Raw genomic sequence first — 26,183 nt, forward strand, 5'->3', positions numbered from 1 at the left:
TTTTGGCCTAAGGCCACTGATTTGTTCGAATTTGCTACAATACATTTAGGAGTTGGGGAGTATTTCACTATTGATCTAATGCTAAAAATCTACTTCTCTGTCTAAACTCTTATCGATTACCTCCTTGGAGAAGTGTATAAAGGATTGAATGAATTGAAATTTCATTTCCGACATGTTGTTCCTGTTATTTTTACCCTTTTAGTTGAAAAACTATAAATGTCTAACTGAACACAATTTGGTCAATAGCTCTGCTGAGACATTTACCATGATTTTTCAAACTTTAACACAGAGAAGTAACGCCATTTGTTGTTATGCTTGGGCGTTAATAGACTATAAACTTACTGGATCATTCAGGACGTGTTGAAAGTAGGATGACAGGCATCTTTTCTTTTAAGATTTTTGAAATGTCTAATCAATGTGGAACTCCGAAAAACATGATTTAGACCTATGCCATTTTAATTTTTTGTCAGACAGTGGAATATTAAACATAATTATTTTTCTAGTTGTCAAGAGGGTATATTGATGTACAAAAACAAAATGAGAAAATAATTTATTTATCAAGAGGGGAATTTTTTCTCTTTTTCAATAATAACGCATATATGAAGAAATAACGATAACCGAACCATGCAGTTCATTAGCAAATAGATTAATTAACTGAACAGTTTAGACCAATTGTTCTACACTTGGCAGGAATGATGAGAACTTGGGGTGTGGAGCCGTAAGATGAGAGAGTTTTTATTGCCCTGACATCAGGCATCGAAAAGCCACATACCTCAGAGGAGTCTGGGCTTGATTTAAAAGACAGGATAGTCCCAATGACAATTGTGAGATGCATGCCAATTTTACCCAAGGCCCAATTGTGGCCTATCAGCAAGTATGTGGTAACAGGGATGCAAGCACCGTTAAATGATGAAGTGGGCTAGGAGATGTCGGGATTTTCCAATTAACCCCACAAGGAAACTGACCTTCCCTTGTCCAAGCATCCCCTCCCCACAATCATGGTTTGCCCCCCCATTCATACTTTCCTTGTTGAGGACTGTTTTGTGGGTTCCTGGTTGCATTGAAAGTTGGCCTGATCGCACGTTAAACATACCAGCTGATTGGAGCTTCTTGATTTGGTTGTTAACGGTGCAAATAGCTGGCGGGACCTCAGATAGTTAAAGTCAGCTGCTTGCAACTAAGCGAGGCAGTCGGAAATGAGAGAGTTTTCAGACAAGTTCATTCAGATGGCTTTATTGTGCACCACACATGGCAGTCAAGTCACATTAGTACAAATGCACCCATTTATATACTATGGGGACGGACTTCCGGTGTTGACCATGGAGTGAGTGGTCACATACAGGGCAGCTCCTGTGTAAAGTCACAGAAAAGAACTCTTTTTACCCAATACGGGTGGAAGTTTGATGAAAAGATGGAGGTGAATGTTGGAGGAGTACTTTCCCCCAGGAGTGGCATGTCTGCTGGTTACCAGACCCGGCAGAAACAGTGAGAGATTTGGCTGAAGAGTTGGAGCAGACTTGTGCTGCAGAAACAGCAACAGCCACTTTAGACATGTAGGCGGGGGAAGGGCTGATGCAAGCTGGAAGGCTTCAACTTCACTTGATGGCCTTTATTAAAGCTGAATTCCAGCAGCAGAGGAAACAAATGCAGGAGAATCGCACAAAGGCCATTGAAGAAGCGGTGGCACCTGTGGTAAACACCACTGGTAACACATTGCATGTATTACGGCACTGCCACTGTATTACAGGTACCACAGTAAATCCCAGCCTGCTGGCTCCTCCCAGCAGGCGGCGTATAAAAGTGTATGCTCTCCTGCGCTGATCCCATTCTGGTTCCAGCTGCAGGAGGCACAACATCTTGTGCAATAAAGCCTCGATTGTTTCACCATTCTCGTCTCGTGGTAATTGACGGTACATCAATTTATTGCACAAGATTTTAAAAGATGAACATCTGAATCAAGCCTGATCGCCTGGAGCTGAGCCCTCACGCAGCCAACGCCACGTCCACCTTCGAGCACTGGCTAGCCTGCTTTGAAGGCTACCTCAGAGCAGCCACTGAAGAACTCTCAGACCCACAGAAACTCCAGGTCCTCTACTCACAGGTGACCCCTCAAGTTTTTCCCCTCATCCGGGATGCGCCCACCTACACTGAAGCGATGACGCTACTAAAGGGACACTACATTAAGTCGGTGAATCAAGTGTACGCCAGGCACCTCCTGGCCACAAGATTGCAACTCCCGAGCGAGACTCTGGATGATTTCTTGTGGGCTCTACAGATTCTTGATAGGAACTGTGACTGCCAGGCAGTTTCGGCAGTCCAACACACCGAACTACTAATCAGAGACGCTTATGTCATGGGCATTAAGTCTACGTACGTTCGCCAGCGACTATTGGAAGGGGGTACGCTCGATCTTGCAGAGACTGTGCAGCTTGTTAATTCCCTAGAAGTGGCCTCCCGTAATCTGGAGGCCTACACCTCCGACTGCGCGGCACCCTCGTGGGCATCGTGGGCCCCACCAGCTGCCGACTCGAGTACACCGCAAGCCTGCGCCGCGCGGCAGCCAACCAACTCCGGAGGGCCCAAATGTTATTTTTGTGGCCAGAGCAAACATCCCAGGCAGTGCTGTCCGGCGTGGAGCGCGACCTGCAACGGGTGCGGGAAGAAGGGCCACTTCGTTTCCATTTGCCAGGCCCAGTCGGTCGCCGCTGTTTCCAGGCCTGGCATTGCTACACCCCCCCACGTGTGATCCAGAGGCACCGCCATCTTCTCCACCACAGGCCATGGGCGCCGCCATCCCGCCATGTGCGCCCCGTGGGTGCCGCCATCTTCAACGCCATTTTGGAACTCACCTCAGGACCCCTACCCGCCTGGCCGTTCGCTGCCTGCTGGTACCTCCGCCATCGCTGATCAGCCCGGGACCTCCCAACATCTTCCGCAGCTCGCCTCCATCACCCTTGACCAATCTCGGCCTCGCGACCGCTACGACGACGGTAAAGATCAACGGGCACGAGATGACCTGCCTCTTTGACTCCGGGAGCACAGAGAGTTTCATCCACCCTGCTATGGTAAGGCGCTGCTCCCTCCCGGTACTCCCCGTCACCCAGAAAATCTCCCTGGCCTCCTGATCCCATTCCGTGCAAATCTGGGGGTACTGCGTCGCGACCCTCACCGTTCAGGGCATAGAGTACAGCAAAGTCAGGCTCTACGTCCTCCCCCATCTCTGCGCTGCCCTGTTACTAGGTCTTGATTTTCAATGCCACCTCCAAAGCCTTACTTTGAAATTCAGCAGACCCCTGCCCCCCCCCTCACTTTCTGCGGCTCACGACCCTTAAGGTCGATCCACCTTCACTTTTGCAAACCTCACCCCGGACTGCAAGTCCGTCGCCACTAGGAGCAGACGGTACAGTGCCCAGGACAGGACCTTCAGCAGGTCAGAGGTCCAACGGCTTCTGCGGGAGGGGATCATTGAGGCCAGCAACAGCCCCTGGAGAGCTCAAGTGGTGGTAGTGAAGACTGGGGAGAAGCACAGGATGGTCATTGACTACAGTCAGACCATCAACCGGTACACGCAGCTCGACGCATACCCCCTCCCACGCATATCTGATATGGTCAATCAGATTGCGCAGTATCGGGTCTTCTCCACAGTAGACTTGAAATCCGCCTACCACCAGCTCCCCATCCGCCCGGAGGACCGCCAATACACTGCATTTGAAGCAGATGGCCGCCTCTATCATTTCCTTAGTGTTCCCTTCGGCGTCGCCAATGGGGTCTCGGTCTTCCAGCGAGAGATGGACCAAATGGTTGACCAGTATGGGCTGCGATAATGACCGTACCTAGATAACGCCACCATCTGCAGCCACGATCAGCAGGACCACAACGCAAACCTCCAAAAATTCTTCCACACCGCCAAACTCCTTAGCCTCACCTACAATAAGGAGAAATGTGTGTTCCGCACCAACCGCTTAGCCATCCTTAGCTACGTAGTGGAAAATGGATCCTACGGCCCGACCCCGACCGCATGCACCCCATCCTGGAACTCCCTCTCCCCCACTGCCCCAAGGCCCTGAAACGATGCCTGGGGTTTTTCTCATATTACGCCCAGTGGGTCCCTAATTATGCAGACAAGGCCCGCCCACTCATCAAGTCCACAGTTTTTCCCCTGACGGCTGAGGCCCACCAGGCCTTCAACCACATCAAGGCGGACATCGCCAAGGCCACGATGCACGCAGTCGACGAGACCCTCCCCTTTTAGGTTGAGTGCGATGCATCAGACGTATCTCTGGCTGCCACCCTCAACCAGGCGGGCAGACCTGTGGCTTTCTTTTCCCGCACCCTCCATGCCTCCGAAATTCGGCACTCTGGCGAAAAGGAAGCCCAAGCCATAGTGGATGTGTGCGATATTGACGGCATTAACTGGCCGGCACGAGATTAACTCTCCTCACTGACCAACGGTCGGTTGCCTTCATGTTTAACAATACGTACCGGGGCAAGATCAAAAACGACACGATCTTGAGGTGGAGGACCGAGCTCTCCACCTATAACTATGAGATCTTGTATCGCCCGGGGAAGCTCAATGAGCCCCCAGATGTCCTGTCCCGCAGTACATGTGCCAGCGCACAAGTGGACCAACTCCAGGCTCTCCACAATGACCTCTGCCACCCGGGGGTCACCCGGTTCTTCCATTTTGTCAAGGCCCGCAACCTGTCCTACTCCATTGAGGAGGTCAGGACCGTAACCAGAGACTGCCAAGTCTGCGCAGAATGCAAGCCGCACTTCTACTAGCCAGATAGAGCGCACCTGGTGAAGGCTCCCGACACTTAGAGCGCCTCAGCATGGACTTCAAAGGACCCCTCCCCTCCACCGACCGCAACGTGTACTTCCTCAACGTAATTGATGAGTACTCCCGATTCCCTTTCGCCATCCCATGCCCCGACATGACTTCTGCCACGGTCATCAAGGCCCTGCACAGCATCTTCACCCTGTTCGGTTTCCCCACCTACATCCACAGCGATCGGGCATCCTCTTTCATGAATGATGAGCTGCGTCAGTTCCTGCTCAGCAAGGGCATCGCCTCGAGCAGGACGACCAGCTACAACCCCCGGGGAAACGGGCAGGTGGAGAGGGAGAACGGCTGGCCCTTCGGTCTAGGAATCTCCCGGTCTCCCGCTGACAGGAGGTCCTCCCCGACGCGCTCCACTCCATCCGGTCGCTCCTGTGCACCGCTACTAATGAGACCCCTCACGAACATGTGTTTGCCTTCCCTAGGAAGTCCACCTTGCTCCCAACATGGCTGACAGTTCCTGGACCCGTCCTCCACCTGAAGCATGTGCGGAGCCATAAATCGGATCCCTTGGTTGAAAAGGTCCACCTGCTCAATGCAAACCCGCAGTACGCCTACGTGGCACACCCTGACGGGCGACAGGACACACTCCCTCCGGGACCTGGCACCCACTGGGTCCCCACCCACAACCCCGACCTGATACCGCTCCCCCCTGGTTGCCTCGTTCACCCCTGCGCCACCCACCCTCCCACCAGCGAACCTCACCGCAGCCCCCAACCCAGCAGGATCCATCCCCGCACTGGATCCACTAAGGGGTGATGATGGAGAGGACAACACGCTCCCGGAGTCGCAGGTGACCACATCGGCGCCCACACCACCACCAGGACTGAGGCGATCGCAGCGGAGGGTCAGAGCCCCCGACAGACTCAATCTGTAATGTTTTCTTTACCCCCGCTGGACTTTTTTTAAACAGGGGGTGAATGTGGTAAACACCACTGGTAACACATTGCATGTATTACGGTACTGCCACTGTATTACAGACCACAGTAAATCCCGACCTGCTGGCTCTTCCCAGCAGGCGACGTATAAAAGTGTATGCTCTCCTGCACTGCTCCCATTCTGGTTCCTGCTGCAGGAGGCACAGCATCTTGTGCAATAAAGCCTCGATTGTTTCACCATTCTCATCAGCACCCCTGAAGAGTTCTTTGGAACGAGTAGAAAAGTGTCTGGAGGTACAGAGGTCACAGATTCGGGAGGTCAAAGGAGTGATCTTGGACCACAACGATCGTGTGGTGACTCTGAAGGCAGAGGTCGGGCGCCTTGGAGACCTCTGTAAAACGTTGAAGGCAAAGATGGAGGAGCAGGAGAATGCCTCGGGAAGGCAGAACCTGCGAATAGTGGGCCTGCCTGAAGGAGTGGAGGTGTGAATGCCACAAGGTACCTCTTGAAGGTGCTGGTGGGGCTGGTGGCGGAAGGGGTGCTAAATAAGGTGCCTGAAGTGGACCGAATGCATAGGTCCCTGAGGCAGCAGCCTAGAGCTGGGGAGCCGCCACGGGCAGTGATCGTGAGGCTCCACAAATTTGAAGAGAAAGAGAAGATTCTGCGATGGGCCAGGGGGAAGCGTGCCTGCGTCTGGGAGGGGAATAAGATCCGAATTTAGCAGGACATTGGAGCCGAGTTGGCAAAACGATGGGCAAGCTTCAACAAGGCCAAGGCGATGCTTTACCAGCGGCAGATCGGGTTTGGGGTGCTCTACTCGGCGAATGTATGGGTGACGTTCGAAGGCCGGGAGTATTATAGAAGCGGCCGAAGACTTCACTAAGGAGCATAAACTGGGGAGAACTGAGCGGACAATGCTTGAGAACTGGGGTGCTGGCACTTTGTAATGGTCGGGAGCATGTTTGAAGTGGGTGTAGGGATTGGATAATGTTAATCTTTTTTTGGGGGGGGGCTGCTGTTTACTGTTGGGATTGTAAGGGGTGGAATGTTTATGTGGGGATGTGGGAAACACTTCCTGTCTTCTGGGACTGTTTATGTTTAACATTTGTTTGCTTGCTTTTGGAGAAGGCTGCCTGGAGTTCAGGAGAAATCTTTGTTTGGGTGGGGGAGGGTAAGGTCAGCAGGGAGCCTTCCTTCTTGAGCTGAGGAGTGGGGGGTGGGGGTGGGGGGGGGGGTCATTGGTAAGTGCCTTTGGTCAGGGGCTGCTGCGTTAGCAGGTTATGCTGGTGAACGGAAGTGAGGTGGTGGGGGAGAAGGCCGAGAGGGAGGGGAGGGGGGGGAGGGAAGGGAAGGGGGGGGAGCTTGTTGTGACGTGGCAGGGGGTGACAGGTGACATGGTCATGGGCGAAGAAAGGGGCCATCTGAGATGGGCTTTGTATAGGGTGAAATTAAAGGGGCAGGAGTTAAGTGGGGAAGATGACAGACGGTTGAGGGGATTGCAGGCATAATCCTTCGGTAAGGCTGGAAACATGGAATGTCCGGGGACTGAATGAGCCGGTTAAAAGGTTGCGGGTGTTCGCGCAGCTCAGGAGCTTGAAAGCGGAGGTGGTCTTTCTGCAGAAGGTGCACCTCTGTGTGAAGGACCAGGTTAGGTTAAGGAAGGGGTGGGTCGGGCAGGTTTTTCACTGGGGGGTTTGATTCGAAATTGAGGGGAGTGGCGATTTTAATGAGCAAAAAAATGGGATTTGTGAGTGCGAAGGAGGTGAGGGATGTGGGTGGGAGATATGTGATTGTAAGTGAGGTATTGGAAAGGGCATCGGTGATGTTGGTAAATGTGTATGCCCCAAATTGGGATGAGGTGGGTTTTATGAGGGGGTTGCTGGCAGCAATCCCGGATTTGGCCACGTACCAGTTGATCATGGGAGGAGATTTTAACTGTGTCTGAGAGCTGCGGGTGGATAGGTCGAGCCCCAGGTCGATAGGTAGGGTACGAATGGCAAGGGAGGTGGGGGGTTTATGGAAAGGATGGATATGGTGGACCCATGGCGCTTTCAGAACCCGGGGGAAGGGAGTATTCCTTCTTTTCACACGTCTGTAAGGTGTAATCGAGGATTGATTACTTTGTAGTGAGTCGGGAGGTTTTGGTTGGGGTGGAGGGGACAGAATATGCGGGGATAGTTATTTCGGACCATGCACCCCGCTGGCTGGAGATTCGGTAGATTGGGACGAGAGCAGAGGCCGGGGTGGATTTTGACTCGGGGGTTGTTGGCGGATGGAGGTTTTTGTGATAAGCTGCAGGCGGTGATTAAGGAGTATGTGGAGTTGAATCAGAATGGGGAGGTGTCGGCGGCCATTTTTTGGGAGGCACTGAAGGCAGTGGTCCGGGGGGAAATTATTCAGGCTCGTGCGGATAGGGAAAGGAGGGAGGAACATGACCGTCTCGTCAGCACGATAGTGGAGGTGGACAGGTAATATTTGAAGGTACCAACCGTGGAGGAATTAGCGAGGAGGAAAATGTTGCAGGGGCAGTTTGACAGGCTGACAACAAGGAGGGTGTTAGGGCAACTGCGTAGGGCAAGGTGGGTGCAAAATGAGTATGGGGAAAGGTGAGCCACATGCTGGCGCACCAGCTGCGTCCAGGGAAATATTGAAGATATGGATTGGGGCTTGGAATATGGTGTCAGAGCCAGGGAAGATAAGTGAGGCATTTAGGGAGTACTACCAGAGACTTTATGAGACAGACCCGGAAGGAGAAGAGGGGGGCATGGGGTGGTTTCTGGACAAGCTGGAATATCCCCAGGTGGAGGAAGCAAAGAGGCAGATGTTGGAGAGGCCCTGGGGCTGAGGGAGGTGCTGGATTAGTATCAGGGGTATGAAGTCGTGGAAGCCCATGGGCCGGATGGGTACTCGGCTGAATTTTATAAGGAATTTGCAACGGACCTGGCACCGCATCTGTTGGGGGCGTTTAATTAAGCACTGGAGAAGAGGGAGTTGCCGGAGACGAGACACAGGCAGTAATCACACTAATCCCCAAAAAAGGGAAGGACCCGATGGAATGTGGGTCGTATAGGCCCATATCACTATTGAACACGAATGTGAAAGTATTGGCTACGTTGTTGGCGGGGAGGATGGAGGAGTGTGTCCCGGAGGTGGTTGCAGAAGATCAAACAGGCTTCGTGAAGGGCAGGCAGCTCACGAGTAATATAAGATGGCTGTTGAATGTGGTGATCAATCCGTTGGGGGCTCTGGGACCGGAGGTGGTGGTGTCCATGGACGCAGAGAAGGCATTTGATCGGGTGGAGTGGCGGTACTTGGTCGAGGTTCTGAGAAAGTTTGGGTTTGGGCCGAGATTTGTGGCATGGGTACGGTTACTGTATGTGGCAACAAGGGCGAAAGTGAGGACGAATGATATGAGTTCACGAAGCATTGACTTACACAAGGGTACGAGGCAGGGGTGCCCGCTGTCACCGCTGCTGTTTGCGCTGGCCACAGAGCCATTGGCGATGGCTCTCAGGGGGATGGCAGAGTGACGGGGGATTATGAGGGGACAGAGGGAGCATCGGGTGTTGCTCTATGCCAATGACCTCTTGCTGTATGTTTCGGATCCGTTGGAGAGTATGGGAAGGATTATGGGTCTGCTGGGGAGGTTTGGAGGGTTCTCTGGGTACAAGTTGTATGTAGGGAAAAGCGAGGTGTTGCTGGTGAATAAGCTGGCACAGCGGGCTAATTTAGGGGGGAAACCATTTACGGTAGCGAGGGATAGGTTTAGATATTTGGAGATTCAGGTAGCGAGGGAATGGATGGCGCTTAAAGAAGCTTGTGGAGGAGGCTAGGGAGGATCTTAAGAGGTGCGATACATTGTACTTAACATTGGCGGGGAGGGTCCAAGTGGTGAAAATGAATATTCTGCCGAGGTTGTTGTTTATCTTTCAAACTCTTCCGATCATTATACCAAAGGCCTTTTTGGGGAAAGTGGATATGATCATTTCTGACTTTATATGGGTGGGGAAGGAACTGAGGGTGGGGAGGATCCTGCTACAGAGGCAGAGGCAGCAGGGGGGGTTGGCGTTGCCGAACTTACTTCATTATTATTGGGCAGCGAATGTGGAAAAGTTGCAGCGGTGGTGGGAAGGAGAAGTGATAGAGTGGGTTGGGATGGAGGAGGAATCTTGTAAGGGGTCTAGTTTGAGGGCTATGGTGACAGCAGCGTTGCCAATGGCTCCGAGTAGGTATTCAGGGGGCCCAGTTGTGCAGTCCACGGTGAAGATATGGAATCAGTTGAGGAGGCATTTTAGGGTGGAAGGGATGTCGATGCTAACGCCACAGTGTGAGAATTATGGGTTTGAGACAAGGGGGGGGGGTGAATAGTGTAAACAGGAGGTGGAGGTAAGCGGGGCTGGTCAAGGTGAGGGATCTGTATTTGGAGGAAGGGTTTGCCAGTCTGGAGAAGCAAAGGGAGAGGGTAGAGCTGCCGAGGGGGAGTAAGTTCTGGTAGGGACTTTGAGCAAAAGGTTTGGCAGGGGCTCCCTAGGTTGCCGGGATACACCCTGCTGAAGCAACTGCTGCTTCTGGGTGTGGAAGGGGAGGGAAGAATTAAGGATATACATAAGTGACTGGGGGAGCAGGAAGACGAGCGGGTGGTGAAGATCAAGGAGAAATGGGAAGCGGAGTTGGGAAGGGAGATCAATTGTGAAGTATGGAGTGAGGCACTGCGAAGGGTAAACGGGACCTCCTCTTGTGCAAGGATGAGCCTGATACAGTTTAAGATGGTGCAAAGGGTGCATATGACTCGGGCGAGAATGAGTGGGTTCTTTCAGGGGGTAGCAGATGAGTGTGAGAGGTGTGGGCGGGGGCCAGCAAATCACGTGCACATGTTTTGGGGTTGCGAAAAATTGGGAAGATTCTGGGCGGGACTGTTCGCGGTCTTAGCCAGGATAGTAGAGGAGGAGGTGGACCGGGACCCTTTGGTGGCGATATTTGGGGTCTCAGAGAAGCTGGAGTTCATGGAAAGGAGGAAGGCCGATGTCGTGGCCTTCACCACTCTGATTGCACAGAGGCGAATTTTGCTGGAGTGGGGGTCGGCATCGCCACCGGGGATAGCAGCATGGTTGGGTGACCTGTACGACTTCCTGCGATTAGAGAAGATAAAGTATGAGTTAAGGGACTCTTCAGGGGGGTTTGAGGAAAGATGGGGAATGTTTGTGACCGTGTTTGAGGGTTGTTCGTCACGGGGGAGGGGTTGTGAATAAGGGGGAAAATCTGTATTGTTGATTGTTGGGAAGTATGTTTCCCGGGTGTGTATTCGCTGTAACCTGTTTTGATACATGTTTGTAATAAAATACATTTTTTTTAAAAAACAATGGGGACTGCAAATCAACCTTTGTCTGTCCAACTGGAAGGAGCTTGAACTCTGGATTGAATAAAGTACACAGTGAGAGCATCAGAGTGATCCTGGATCACCGACTTGATATTTAGGTAAATTTAACTCCTGTGCCTCATTGATATGCAACACCAATACCCATTGTTATGACATTGGTATGAATAGGTGTTAATGGATCCTCTTATTGGTTTTCTTCTCTCAATAAGAATCAGGGGCGTCATTCTACGACCCCCCAGCGGGTCGGAGAATGGCCGTTGGCCGCCGTGAATCCCGCCCCCGCCGGTTGCCGAAGTCTCCAGTACCGGATATTCGGCAGGGGCGGGAATCGGGCCGCGCCGGTTGGCGGGCCCCCCCCCGCTCGATTCTCCGGCCCGGATGGGCCGAAGTCCCGCCGATAAATTGCCTGTCCCGCCGGCGTAAATTAAAGTACCTATTTACCGGCGGGACAAGGCGGCGTGGGCGGGCTCCGGGGTCCTGGGGAGGGCGCGGGCCGATCTGGCCCCGGGGGGTGCCCCCACGGTGGCCTGGCAGGCGATCGGGGCCCACCGATCCGCGGGCGGGCCTGTGCCGTGGGGGCACTCTTTCCCTTCCGCCTCCGCCACGGTCTCCACCATGGCGGAGGCGGAAGAGACTCTCCCCACTGCGCATGCGCGGGAAACTGTCAGCGGCCGCTGACGCTCCCATGCATGCGCCGCCCCGACATGTCATTTCCGCGCCAGCTGGCGGGGCAACAAAGGCCGTTTCCGCCAGCTGGCGGCGCGGAAATCCCTCCGGCGTCGGCCTAGCCCCTCAATGTTGGGGCTCGGCCCCCAAAGATGCGGAGCATTCCGCACCTTTGGGGCGGCGCGATGCCCGTCTGATTGGCGCCGTTTTGGGCGCCAGTCGGCCGACATCGCGCCGTTTGGGGAGAATTTCACCCCAGGAGTCCAGTTGGTAGTCTTTTTTAAATGTCTTTATTGTTAGTCACTTCACTGGTATACACTTGAATAATTGGTCCGTGGGTGAGTACAAACTGAATAAAACTTAGAAATGAAATATCAAACAATACATGAAAAAGTCAAGCACGTGGCGAAAACATAAGCACAAAGGTATCACGAAACACAAACAAAACGAATGAATGATTCAAGAATTCAGGAACAACAAACCTAAACCACAAGGTCCTATTTTCAAGGGAATTCTTATATCTGGTTTAGCCCCTCCTTTGCCTTCATTGGCTTCTAATTTTTATGTGGGACCTCCTGGTTTGTTCAAATGAATGTCTGGTACTTGGAGGATAACTTGTTAATCAAACAGGGCAGCATGGTGGCGCAGTGGGTTAACCCTGCAGCCTCACGGTGCCGAGGTCCCAGGTTCGATCCCAGCTCTGGGTCACTGTCTGTGTGAAGTATACACATTCTCCCCGTGTTTGCGTGGGTTTCGCCCCCACAACCCAAAGATGTGCAGGCTAGGTGGATTGGCCACGCTAAATTGCCCCTTAATTGGAAAAAAATGAATTGGGGTACTCTAAAAATGTTTTTTAAATAACTTGTTAATCAAACATTGGACATTACATGAGATTGATTGGTGCCTATCAAATTAGCTTAGTGTTTGTGTGCGCAGCCTTCGGAAAAATACTGAGTTACCATTAATGTATTTCTCACATTTTGCCATATTACATGAGAAATGACTGAATTCCACATTCAGGACTACCCTTAATATTTTGCTTATTGGTTATATCATAGAATTTACAGTGCAGAAGGAGGCCATTCGGCCCATCGAGTCTGCATCAGCTCTTGGAAAGAGCACCCTACCCAAGGTCAACACCTCCACCCTATCCCCATAACCCAGTAACCCCACCCAACACTAAGGGCAATTTTGGACACTCAGGGCAATTTATCATGGCCAGTCCACCTAACCTGCACATCTTTGGACTGTGGGAGGAAACCGGAGCACCCGGAGGAAACCCACGCAGACACAGGGAGGATGTGCAGACTCCGCACAGACAGTGACCCAAGCCGGAATCGAACCTGGGACCCTGGAGCTGTGAAGCAATTGTGCTATCCACAATGCTACAGAGCTGAATATGTATTCAACTAGCCCCTATATGAATAAAACTAGACTCTTATCAGGTGTGCAGGAGTGGGAAAGCTGAGATGGCAGGAACCCGCAGGCAGTTAAGGGTGGATGACAGTGGTCGGTAATTGAGATGGGGAAGGGAAGTTGCAAGCCGGTTCTTGAGGAGCACAGAGGAACATTCCGGATGTTTGTGACCCACAGGGAAACATTTGATAAATAACATTTACTAACATGTTCAGCTCTGTCCTGGGCCTACTATTCCATGATGCCCATTGTTCCTGGGGCCAACAACAGGCAGCAAAACCTTTACCTGCCTGGGATGCAGATTTTGTATGCTGTCTGATATAACTGAAGCATTGGAGCCGGGCATGTACTTGGAACTGGTGCATGAATGCTGTCCTAATTTCTACCCACCGGATACCCCATTCTCATCAAGTGCAAGGGTTTAAAATCAAAGCTTTTTAGGTAGTGGTCTTTGCAGTCAGAAATTACAGATAACCGACAATAATAAATAGAAGGTCAGAGAATACCTCATGATAGATAGTTATTCTATCTCACACAAGGTTTACTCTCTTCATAACTCAATATGTTATTCAATGATTTGCACTTATAAATGTATTGTGTGTGGTGTGAGTAAATGCGAGCATTGCCATTCATTCAGAGTTGTTTCATGATAGGTTGCAGGGAAGGCAGAACAAATGAAAACAATGAACAGTGCACACGAAGACTTGAAAGTAACTGCCACACAATATGAAAAGACAATTCGTGAATTGGAGTCCAAATTCTGCCAAGAACGGAGTAAGCAGGAGCACGTTAAAGACAAGGTATAATGGCAATATTTTATTCTTTTCAACAAACGCATAAATAAGCTTCTCTTTAAAGCAATGAGCTGAGCAAATTTAACAAAATGTGATCAATAAATACTATCTAGAGGCTTTGAATCCAATTTTTAAAAAAAATAAACATTTTATTGAGGTATTTTTGGTATTGTAACAAGAACAAAATAAACAATGTACATGAAACTATAAACATAGTGCAAAAGCCATCTCCCTTCCTTACAGGTCCCACCTTTATTAACCCTCTACTCTAAGATAAACCCCCCCCCCCCCCCCCCCCATTCTGCTGACGAATAATTTTCCGCGAAGAAGTCGACGAACGGTTGCCAACTCCAGGCGAACCCTAACATTGACCCTCTCAAGGCGAACTTGATTTTCTCCAAACAGAGAAAGCTAGCCATGTCCAATAGCCAGGTCTCCGACTTCGGGGGCTTTGAGTCCCTCCAAGCTAATAGTATCCGTCTCTGGGCCACTAGGGAAGCAAAGGCTAGAACGTCTGTCTCTTTCTCCTCCTAGATTCCCGGGTCTTCCGACACCCCGAAAATCACCACATCTGGACTCAGTGCCACCCTTGTTTTTAACACCGGGACATGACATCTGCAAACCCCTGCCAAAATTTGCTAAGCCTGGTTCGCTGGTCCTCCCGCTCATCTTGCATACCTGTCTTCCACCCCAAAGAATCTGCTCATCCGGGCCACTGTCATGTGAGCCCGATGAACGACCTTGAATTGTATCAGGCTGAGCCTGGCACATGTTGCGGACACGTTGACTCTACTCAATGCGTCCGCCCATAGACCATCCTCTATCTCTCCCCCCAGCTCCTCGGTCTGCGTCTCCTCTGACTCCATAAGTTCCTTGTAAATGTCAGAGATTCTCCCTTCTCCTTCCCACCCTCTGGAAATTACCCTGTCCTGAATCCCCCTCAGTAGGAGCGGGAAGCATGACACCTGTTTACGTAGGAAGTCCCACACCTGCAGATACCTGAATTTTTTTCCCCTCGCCAACCCAAACTTCTCCTCCAGCGCCCTCATACTCGGAAAGCTCCCCTCTATAAACAAATCCCCCATCCTCTCAATCCCTGCTCTCCGCCATATCTGAAACCCCCCCATCCATACTTCCCAGGGGAAACCGGTGATTATTACAGATTGGGGACCAGACCGATTCTCCCTCTGCTCCCACATGTCTCCTCCATTGCCCCCAGACTCTCAGGGCCGCCACCACCACGGGGCTGGTGGAGTACCGTGCCGACGGGAACGGCAGAGGCGCAGTTACCAACGCCCCAGACTGGTGTCCTTGCATGAAGCCACCTCCATACGTTCCCATGCCGACCCCTCCCCCACCACCCACCTCCTGATCATGATATTTAGCTTATAGCCCGAAAACCGGCCAAATTCCCCTGGAATCCTCATGATTTCTTTCATCCCCTCTATTGGGTCCCAATACATACAGAAGCATGTCATTTGCATAGAGCGAGACTCTGTGCTCCCCCCCTCCCCCAGACCAGCCCCTTCCAGTCCCTTGAGGCTCTCAGAGCAATTGTCAACGGCTCTATAGCTAGCGTGAACAACAGTGGAGAGAGGGGGCATCCCTGTCTCGTCCCCCGGTGCAGTCTAAAATAGTCCAATGTTGTCCTATTCGTCCGTACGCTTGCCACAGGAGCCTGGTACAACAACCTGACCCAGTCAATAAAGCCCTGCCCAAATCCGAACCATCCCAGTACCTCCCACAGATAGTCCCATTCTACCCGATCAAAAGCCTTTTCTGCATCCATTGCGATCACTACCTACACCTCCCTACCTTCCGGGGGCATCATGATCACGTTTAACAACCTTCTTGCATTAGCCACCAACTGCCTACCCTTAACAAACCCCGTCTGGTCCTCCCCAATAATGTCCGGAACACAATCCTCAATCCTGGTGGACAAAATTTTGGCCAGCAATTTAGCATCTACATTCAACAGGGATATCAGCCTGTAGGACCCACACAGCTCCGGGTTCTTGTCCCGCTTCAGAATCAGCGAAATCGTTGCCTGTGACATCGTCGGGGGTAACAACCCTCTTTCCCTTGCCTCATTGAACATCCTCAACAACACCGGCCCCAATAGCCCAGAGAACTTTTTATAAAACTCCACTGGGTACCCGTCCGGCACCGAGGCTTTACCCGACTGCATATTCAGACCCTCCACTGTCTCTTCCAACCAGATCGGGGCTTGAATCTAATTTATTGATCAACACTCCTGTTAGAGCTGTCTTTTTCATACAACTGCTGCAAAATGCAACAGCACACTTAAGGAAACCACAGAAGAGGTTCAAGTCTATGTTCTATGTTCTAAGTCATTGCTAGAAGTGGAATTTACAAGTAGAAATTGCAGCAAAAAATGGTTTGTGGACTTAGAATATCACCACAGCAAAGCTACTTGATGGGCTTTTTTTTAATTGGTCTTCCCATGCAGCTGATAATGCACTTTTGATAGGATGATTGTTAATGTGAAGCATTTTCTTTCCAGCAAAGAATTTGTAGCTTGTCATTTTCACCAGTATAATGACATTTGCCAATAAAAATGTTTTAAAAAGCAGTTGCACACTTTTATTATTGTGCTAAAAAGTAGTGAAATTTTCAAAATTGATGCATTTTGAGCACTGATTATTTTTGAAAGCAAAATCCTGTCACTAAGGATCTTGCATTTTACTTCGATGCCTGCACAATAGTTAACTTGTCATTGGCCGAAATGCTTTATTTCCTCTTTGTCAAAATTAACAGAAGTGAACCAAGCAAAACCTAGGGTCAGTTGTAGTCAAATCAGGATACTCATGCCTCAATATTTATATCCTGTAGAATTTAATGGAATAGTTGAGAATTAATCATTAATCAATCAAAACTTTGGGGACAATTCTCCAGCCTCCTCGCGCAGGCAAAAATCACATTATGGCCAGGGACTCTCACGAGAGGGCCAAAATAATGGCAGCGTGCACCAGATTAGCATAATTAAATCTTCATCGACATATTCAGATTCGGCTTCAGACCAAATTGACTGGGCCCCTTCAATTCTCCAACCTGCTGGCACAACGTGAAGTAGGCGGGAATCACTACTGGTCTCCAAAAACGAAGACAAGACCTAATGACCACGCCAGGGGTTCGGAGGTCATTGAAGCCCCTGGGTGGTCAGGGACATGGCTTGAAAGTGCAGTCAATGCCCCCTGCCCCACCCCGGGCTGTTCCAGTTGGCACTGCCAAGGGCAGGACTTGAAGGGGGGAACTAAATAGAGGCCAGGTGGGGGGAGGCCTTTGGCCACTCCATAGTGGGGTGTTGATCACTGTGGGGGGGACTAATGACAGCAATTGGGTGGAATAGGTCTTTGACCGTGATTGTGTGTGGGGGGGGGGGGTGTTCTGTAGTGTCACCTTAAGATAGGGGAGCCCTTTAAAAATGGCATCCCAATCTCTGAGGAGCCTGCTTTGCCAGCGTCTTTAGGTCTCTAACACCTCATTCACAGCAGAAATCACCCCAATTTCCAATCAAATGTCTAAGTGTGGGTGGATTGCGATCTGAATTGCACTCACCCACCCAGCGGAAATTGCAGAGACCACATTGAGGGGGGGGGGGGGGGATGTGCCCTTTGTGATTCACAGCAAGTTAAACTACTCAAAAGAACATCAATGTTTGATTATAAACTTGGAATCTGACAGCCAAAGCAAATATCGCAGTTCCCAATATTGAATCACGACATATGTCCTGATCAGCAAAATACTTGTGACCATCTTTAGTACTTGTTTATTTCCAATTAGGGAGGTTGGTTAACTCAGTTGGATGGTCCGCTGGTTTGTAATGCTGAGCAACGCCAACAGTGCGGTTTCAATTCCCGTACCGGCTGAGGTTACCAGGTGTGGTGACCCTCCATTTAATTCACCACCAGTCAGCTCTCTCACAAAGGGGAGAGAAGCCTATGGTCCTCTGGGATTATGGTGACTTATTTTACTTCCAATATCTTAAATGTTATGATGTAAATTCTGTGGAAAGGAGCAACTTTGATATGTCAACTGAAATTTTCACATTTATTATTTGCTTGCATGATAATCTTTCAATTCCTCACATGACAGATAAAAGGATTCCAAGATAGGTCACATGGTGTCAATGACTCTTTCTACTATCTCCATCTAAAAAAACTCCATCTGAGTTTGCTCTTCTGTGGAGGATAATGGTCCACTCCAATAAGCCTTCTCAGTGGGAACTCCTGTAGCAGGATTACCAAAGCTCCTTCCACAGATGGTTTGGACTCAGCTATTTATCACCATTAACTCATAGCCTTCAAAGACTCTTTAAGAGCTATGGATGCCATACATTATTCACTTGGATCCCTGAATTTTCCCAGTGTTTCATGCATTGTGCAACTAAAGCACTGTGCTAAGATGGCAAGGAGATCATATCATTGCACCAAGTCAGGGCAGCACGGTGGCGCAGTGGCTTAGCACTGCGGCCTCACGGCGCCGAGGTCCCAGGTTCGATCCCGGCTCTGGGTCACTGTCGGTGTGGAGTTTGAACATTCTCCCTGTGTTTGCGTGGGTTTTGCCCCCACAACCCAAAAGATGTGCAGGATAGTTGGATTGGCCATGCTAAATTGCCCCTTAATTGGAAAAAAAATGAATTGGGTATTCTAAATTTGAAAAAAAAAATCATTGCACCGAGTCAACCCTGTATGGTCAAGAGCAGACAACCTTCAACAACTGGGACCTTCCAGTTGATCTCAGGATTGACCGCAATTAAAGACAAAGGGTTGGCACAGTGGTTAGCACTGTTGCATCACAATGCCAGGGACCCAGGTTTAATTCCAGCCTTGGGTGACTGTTTGGAGTTTGTACTTTCTTTTCCGGATGCTCCGGTTTCCTCCCACAATCCAAAGATGTACAGGTTAGGTAGATTGGCCATGCTAAATTGCCCCTTAAGGTCCAAGGATGTGTAGGTTAGGTGGGGTTATGGGGTTGGGCGGGGAGGTGGGCCTAGGTAGGGTGCTCATTCAGAGGGTCTTACTCAGTCCGGTTCAATGGTCTTTTCATATTCCTTTGGAAGATGGTCTTCCTGCCTTGCCCTTGCAGTCCGGAGGAGAATCTGCAGGGAGGCATCACTACACTGTGGAAACACCTGCTGCCTTCCCTCTGCTATGTTATAGTAGGCTCCCATTCAATAGTAGTTGGTATCTTCTGCAATGTAGATCAGGAGGAAGGGTTTTCGGAATTGGTCAGAAGGAGGAATATGGTCAGGTGGAGGGAACTTTTGCTCTGAAGTGTTTGTATGCATGCATTTCAAAGTGTGCAGTAATGCAAGCATAGTTGGCAGTCCTTTGAATATCGCTCCAGCATTCAATTGAGTCAGCAGATGCTGGCACCTCTTTGCTCACCTCCATTCTTTAATTGGAATGGCCCTGCACTTGAAAACTTCTAAAGGCTTATTTGTTGGGAGGCTTTAACCACCAAACCTCTAACAGACGCAAGCTAGACAATAGTTTTTTCAACTATTGTTTTCTAACTGTATGAAAATGAACACTTGTATACTTGTTAATTTAGAATTATGCAAAGCCTTGGTTTATTTATATTGATTATTTAAAAAGGATACTATAATGGGTTACTTGCAGTTATAGAATCATAGAATCCCTATAGTGACAAAGGAGACCATTCAGCCCATCGAGTCTGCACCGACCCTTTAAACGACCACACTACCTAGGCCAATCCCCCAGCCTAATCCTGCAACCCCACCCTAACGGACAATTTAGCATGGCCAATCCACCTAACTTGCACATCTTTGGACTGTGGGAGGAAACCAGAGCACCTGGAGAAAATCCACGCAGGCAAGGGGAGGATGCGCAAACGCCACAAAGATGGTTACCACAGGTCGGAATCGAACTCGGGTCCCTGGCACTGTAAGGCAGCAGCGTTAACACTCTATTAAATATTAAATTATATATCTTGCTAGAGCTACAATTGATGTGATTATTTTCTAATTCCTTTGTATTTGAACCTAAATTCTACTTTTAAAGAAATAAGCAATTAACAAAGCATTTAGTGAAAGTATAAAGCATGTCTGTTCATATTTTATCAAACTGCATCACCAAGTAAATAAAAAAGTGCCATAGTTGAAAAATCAGATAAGATGAATGTAAAGTTTTAATTGAGTATTAACTTGACACTGATCACATAAAATTTGTACAGTACTTGATTTTACATAAATTAATCTGTTGTATTAGAATGTCAAAATTATGCATTCATTTTAAATCTTAATGCATTAAAACTTGACATCTCATAATATGATTTTTTGAGAACATTACTCACAGTTTAATTTCTGAAGATGATTTCATATGTATTGAGGAATTTGGACTATACTATTGAAACCTCTCATTAAGAATGAATTTGTAATCTATGATGCAGGTTAGTTGAGTCTAGTCCAGTATATTTTCAATGAAAATCAGACAGGTGACCTCCTCCTTTCTAAGTGCAAAATCAAATGAAATAGGGATATGTTTGTTCCAAAATCTAAATTCCGAATCGCAAGATTTTGTAGATCCATGATGCTGTTTGTATTCATTGTTTTTTTAATGAATTGGGATAATTTAAAACTCGAACGAAAGAACATAATAGAGACATTAGGCAGGCTTTTCCACGCAACCCACAGCTTGTTTTGCGGAGACAGCCCGGCGGCAAGATCTCCTGGCCCCGCTGTTGTCAACGGAGTTATGCAGCCCTCGCCGCCAGGAAACCCATGCCGGGGATTTGTCGTCGGCAGGACCAGATGATCCCATCGGCATCAATGACCAGAAAATTCCGGACATTATGCTATTTTATTTGCATGTATACTATCATGCCCAGTGAAGGCATGCCCTATTCATAACTTTAAATGTGGACTGCATTCAGTATATAATTTCCCTGGGAAATAATCTTTTATTTGAAAGTGGGCACTAACAAGACTGGTAAGATGACTGCCAAGGGCCAGGTGACTTTTGCAATTTCTGCACAGACAAAGGATTAACTTATGTCTAAAAATGCCTCTGGAAAGTTCTCAAAATGCGCAAGTGTTTCTCTAGTGAAGAGGGACCATCCTTATCAGCTTAATGGAAGATCTTGACTGCCAAACGTGTCAGAGCCATGAGGATGGAATATCAAATAAGGTCTTCCAGTGAGCTAATCATAGCTGTTATGTTGATGGGTTGTCAATCATTTCCCCCATGGTGTATTAATCACTCTGGCTCCAACCCATTATGTGGACAAGAGCAGTTAATCATGTGACCAAAACTCCTTCAGATAACAAGTGTTGTATCCCAAGAAATGGGAAGAAACTTGTCAGTCTGCCAAGAATACCAGATGTAGAACAAGGCAATAACACCAATTTCCTGGTCTGATTCCTATTCCTGTAAAGAAATTTGACCTAGCAAGAAAAACTAAATGTAACGAACATCACGACTTGCTGAACAAAAATCTTTTCATCGGAATCTGACAATAATCCCTGTCATATAGCACAAGCTTTTCAAACCACCTAAAATACCATCTCGGAGTGAAAATGCCATCTTCAACAGGCCTTCAATAACAGTTTATTCTACAAGGAGGCAAGCTCAGAACCCCCCCATCCCCCACAAACAGATAAGGTGAACCCCCCCCCCCTCCCCGATGGTGCCACCCAGAGATGCCCTCTTTGCCGACGTCAATGCCAAAGCACTGGCAGGGCATATCCCTCTCTTTCTCCCCACTCCCCGTGGACCCCCGGCAGGTTCCCTTCGGCTGCTTCACGTTTTTAAACACCGACATGTTGTCATGTCAGTGAGGGAGAATTCTAAATGTGTGGGGAACATATGGTTGGAAAGCCGGCTACTAATATTCAAGTTTATTCAAATGTGGACTTACGGTGGCCTCCATGAGCTGAATGGTCGCACGAAAGGTGGCTCTCATCAAAGAACATCGACTAAGGCCTTTTAACCCCAACGTATGGGCACCAAAAGTACTCATAATCCCCCGGACTAACCCCCATCAACCGCACTGCCAAGCAGGATGGGAAACAATCAGGCACCCAGCCAAAGATGCGGGGAGGGAAACCCGAGCCTCGGAGCACGGAACCGCATGTGGAGGCACAGAACCGGTGAGGGTCGATCCCGTAGAGCTCCCAGTGCAGACCCAGGCGCCAATGGACAAATTGACGTGCTTTAAGAGGTATCCTGCCCATACATAAACTACACAAGAAGCTTAATGTTAAATAATTACAAATAAATGAATTAGTAAATCAAGCACGGTTAATTGGCTGTTCAGTAGCACTGACTTTTATTTTCATCACAAAGGAATTCATGAAATAGAAAGTTGAAAGAGAAGTTCAGAATCTTAAGATGATATGGCCATCCTTTTTGTAAGATTTTAATGGTCGGTTGACCAGTGTCTCGGTGAGTTTAGCCATTGTCTTTTAACAATGCTAAGTGCACACTGGGATGACAACATATTTCTTTTTTTTTAGGTGTTTTTATTCAACAAATATTCAACAATTTTACAATACAAAAGAACCCCACCAAACCACCCAGTCCACCCCCCACCCTCAACAGTCAATGGTAACCAACTCCTGAAAATGCATGATAAACAAACCCCAACAATTGTAGAACCCATCACTCACCCAGGCACAGGGTGGAGAAGCTGACCTCCACCCCAACGAGACCTGCCTATGAGCAATCAGCGAGGCAAAGGCTAAAACATCTGCCACCGCACCCAGCTGCTGCTCCGGCCAATCTGACACCCCCGAATATGGCTTCTAGGGGACCGGCCCCCAATCCACATGCAACACCCCCGAAATGGTGCTGAACACCGTCTCCAAAACTTTTCCAGCTACGGGCAGGTCCAAAACATGTGTACACGATTCACTGGGCCCCTTTCACATTGTTCACTGACATCCTCCACCCCATCGAACAGCTGGATCAACCTTTGTGAGCTCCGCCCTGCATTCTACCTTCAGCTGTATCAGCCCCGGCCTCGCACACAAAGTCCAGCATTTACCCTCCTCCAGCGCAACCCTCAACTCTTCCTCCCACTTCGCCTTAACCCACTCCATGGACACCCAGTCCTCCTCCAAGATCCTCCCGTAGGTCACCGAGACAATTCCCCCTTCTCCAAACCCACTGTTGACATAGAACAAAGAACAAAGAAAAGTACAGCACAAGAACAGGCCCTTCGGCCCTCCAAGCCTGTGCCGACCATGCTGCCCGTCTAAACTAAAATCTTCTACACTTCCTGGGTCCGTATACTCTCTATTCCCATCCTATTCATGGATTTGTCAAGATGCCCCTTAAATGTCACTGTCGTCCCTGCTTCCACCACCTCCTCCGGCAGCGAGTTCCAGGCACCCACTACTCTCTGTGTAAAAAGCTTGCCTCGTACATCTCCTCTAAACATTGCCCCTCACACCTTAAACCTATGCCCCGTAGTAATTGACCCCTCTACCCTGGGAAAAAGCCTCTGACTATCCACTCTGTCTATGCCCCTCGTAATTTTGTAGACCTCTATCAGGTCGCCCCTCAACCTCCGTCATTCCAGTGAGAACAAACCGAGTTTATTCAACCGCTCCTCATATCTAATGTCCTCCATACCAGGCAATATCCTGGTAAACCACATCTAAGAATGCTACCCTTTCAGAGCCATACCCTGACATTGCTAGTCTAATTCTTGACCTCCATAATTATTGTCACTATATTGTCGTCAACTTAATATTTCTTTGTTCACGATTTTGTTATTATTGATATTATCAAATTCTTGAATGGCTGGAACCAGGGAATACAATGGGAATTTGGAAACTGAAGTAAGGCTACCTCCAGTTTGATTTTTTTTGAAGGAAGAGCTGAAGTTTTGTATTTTTTCAGCCTTTAGGGAGTAATACAACTTGCATATGAGCCTGAAAATTCAGGTGCAATAAACAGAATTAAGAAATAGTGCACTATCATTTGACAGAAATTGTGATTTGGTATTCAGAAATACTGCTATTACAGAAATTATAGATATTAAAATGTGAATCAGTGCCTCAATTTTGTTTGTAGTTTTAAGACTATTACGTTATTCCTTTTGATTGCTGTGCTGATCTGCAGAGGGATGACAGTTCTTTGACAAGATTTTGGTGCAAATCATACAACAAACAAAAATTAGTCTCATTGGACACTCTTCTACCTGCATTAGAAATGTGATATTTGACCCATCTCAGACTGATTGCTTTGCTATCCTGTTTTTAAAGAAACTGAGAGCATTTTTTTTCCCTCTTGGTTATTGTTTTTATTTCATTTGATCCTGTCTAACAGGGCACTATTCAACGCTGCTCATTCACAATGTAATATGGTGGGAGACTTAATACTTTAGACCAATGTTTTTCCTCAACTGGCTTACAAAAAACAGTAATGTGAATTATAAGGTTTTGTCACTTGTTTACTACCGTTTGCTATATCCTAAATGACATCCAATATTCTTCAAACAGGTTAATTGATTTGCAGTGTTTGCTTCAGATCTCTCGGAGGAAAAAGCAACTAAGCTTGACACACCCTCCGTTTAACAGATTTTATTCTTGAATAGCAGCAGTACAGCAACAAACTGTGAAATGATCAAAGTTTTACAGATGATTGGAACATTAAACAAATAGTGACTGGTGTCATCCTACAATTTGATGGTATGACCCCATATGTAGCTACATACATGCACTAGAAATCTGCCAAAATTGTTCGGAAATATGTATTTCAAGATATTTATTTTAAGGTAATAGATCTACTTAGCAATTCACTCATCCCATCTTCTGAGGTGTCTGTCATTGGGCCTTTTGGTGTTCCTTAATGTTCCTTTCCTTTCAACCATGTGTGTGTTATAGTTTCCTCCATGCATCCAATGCTTCCCATCAAATTTGCTTTAATCTCGGCGCTGAGGACCCGGGTTCCATCCTGGCCCCAGGTCACTGTCTGTGTGGTGTTTGTACATTCTCCCAGTGTCTGTGTGTGTTTCACCCCCACAACCCAAAGATGTGCAGAGTAGGTGGATTGGCCACACTAAATTGCCCCTGAATTGGAAAAACATAATTGGGTGCTCTAAATTATTTTTAAAAACGAATTTGCTTTAATCTACTGCAGTAGATTTTCACAAATTAGGTTTTCTTATCAAGCCCCCTCATGGTAGCTCCTACCTTCCCTTCATGTCTTGCAGTAAAAGCTCCACTTTCTTCTGTATAATGATGGAAAAGACTTTCTTTCTGCTTCCTGTATAATATTGATGAAACTGGAGCTACTTTTGAAACAGGTGTGACTCTTAACTACATCACTTAAAGTGGCAATACCGATCTGATGATATTTCACGACATGTTAGTACTGTGGGGTTATTTGATTTATGTCAGTGTACATAAAAGTCTTAATTCCCCATTGCATATCTTCATAAAAGCAAATCCCATGAATGCAAGTTCACTCAGAACAACAGAATTCCTAACCAGTCAATCAATTGCCCAATTGATTTTGAACTCCTCATGATTGCTATCTCGTACTCTGCTGGTGACTTTGATCGTATTGTTACAAAATACTGCCTGTCGCCCACATTTGCACTCGTAGGAAAAGAATTTGAAAACATAAAGCAAACAAAAAGATTTTTTTTAAATAAGTTTTTTCCATTCAAATTGTGTGTTATTAAATAGAGCTATTTTTATACAAACTATTATATAAAATAATTTGATTTGGAATAATATAGATTCCTGAAAATTAAATTACAGTGGGTTAAATTGACATAAATGTGACGTATGGTATTTGAAAAATGTTAATGATTGTAAGGAATAGTGTCAAACAAACAAGAGTACACAATAAGTAATTACATCAAGTTAGGTCAAAGATCATAGATTGTTGGGAATATTTTACCCACACTTATCAACATATATTATAGATTTCAACAACCTCTGGCACAAAGGGTTTTCTTAATTGTATTGAAATAATTGCTCCAGCATGTGTTTAATTTGTGGTTACAACTGATAAGATCACTGTTGGTATTGTAATGCTTCACTATAGCTAGGGTTGCCAGCCCTCCAGGATTGGCCTGGTACCTCCAAGAATTAAAGATAAATCTCCAGGATGCTGCTCTGTGCATCCCTGGAGAAATATCATGGGGGCATTAAAAATATTTTTTTTTATATTTCCTTGTACATTGGTGTTTACCAAATATAAAAATATTG

At 47.9% G+C, this 26,183-nt stretch overlaps 1 protein-coding gene across 6 annotated transcripts in view; it reads left to right on the forward strand.

Annotated features, from left to right (window-relative positions):
* The window catches only part of pmfbp1 (polyamine modulated factor 1 binding protein 1), a 1,352,449-nt gene that overhangs the window by 814,324 nt on the left and 511,942 nt on the right, over positions 1-26,183 (forward strand). For all 6 annotated transcript variants that reach the window (XM_072517945.1, XM_072517947.1, XM_072517950.1 and 3 more), the window contains one exon: positions 13,832-13,978. In XM_072517945.1, the coding sequence (XP_072374046.1) occupies positions 13,832-13,978 (147 nt within the window). The remainder of the gene's footprint in view (positions 1-13,831; positions 13,979-26,183) is intronic.

This window comes from Scyliorhinus torazame, chromosome 10 (genome assembly GCF_047496885.1).
Source record: "Scyliorhinus torazame isolate Kashiwa2021f chromosome 10, sScyTor2.1, whole genome shotgun sequence".
Lineage (NCBI taxonomy): Eukaryota > Metazoa > Chordata > Chondrichthyes > Carcharhiniformes > Scyliorhinidae > Scyliorhinus > Scyliorhinus torazame.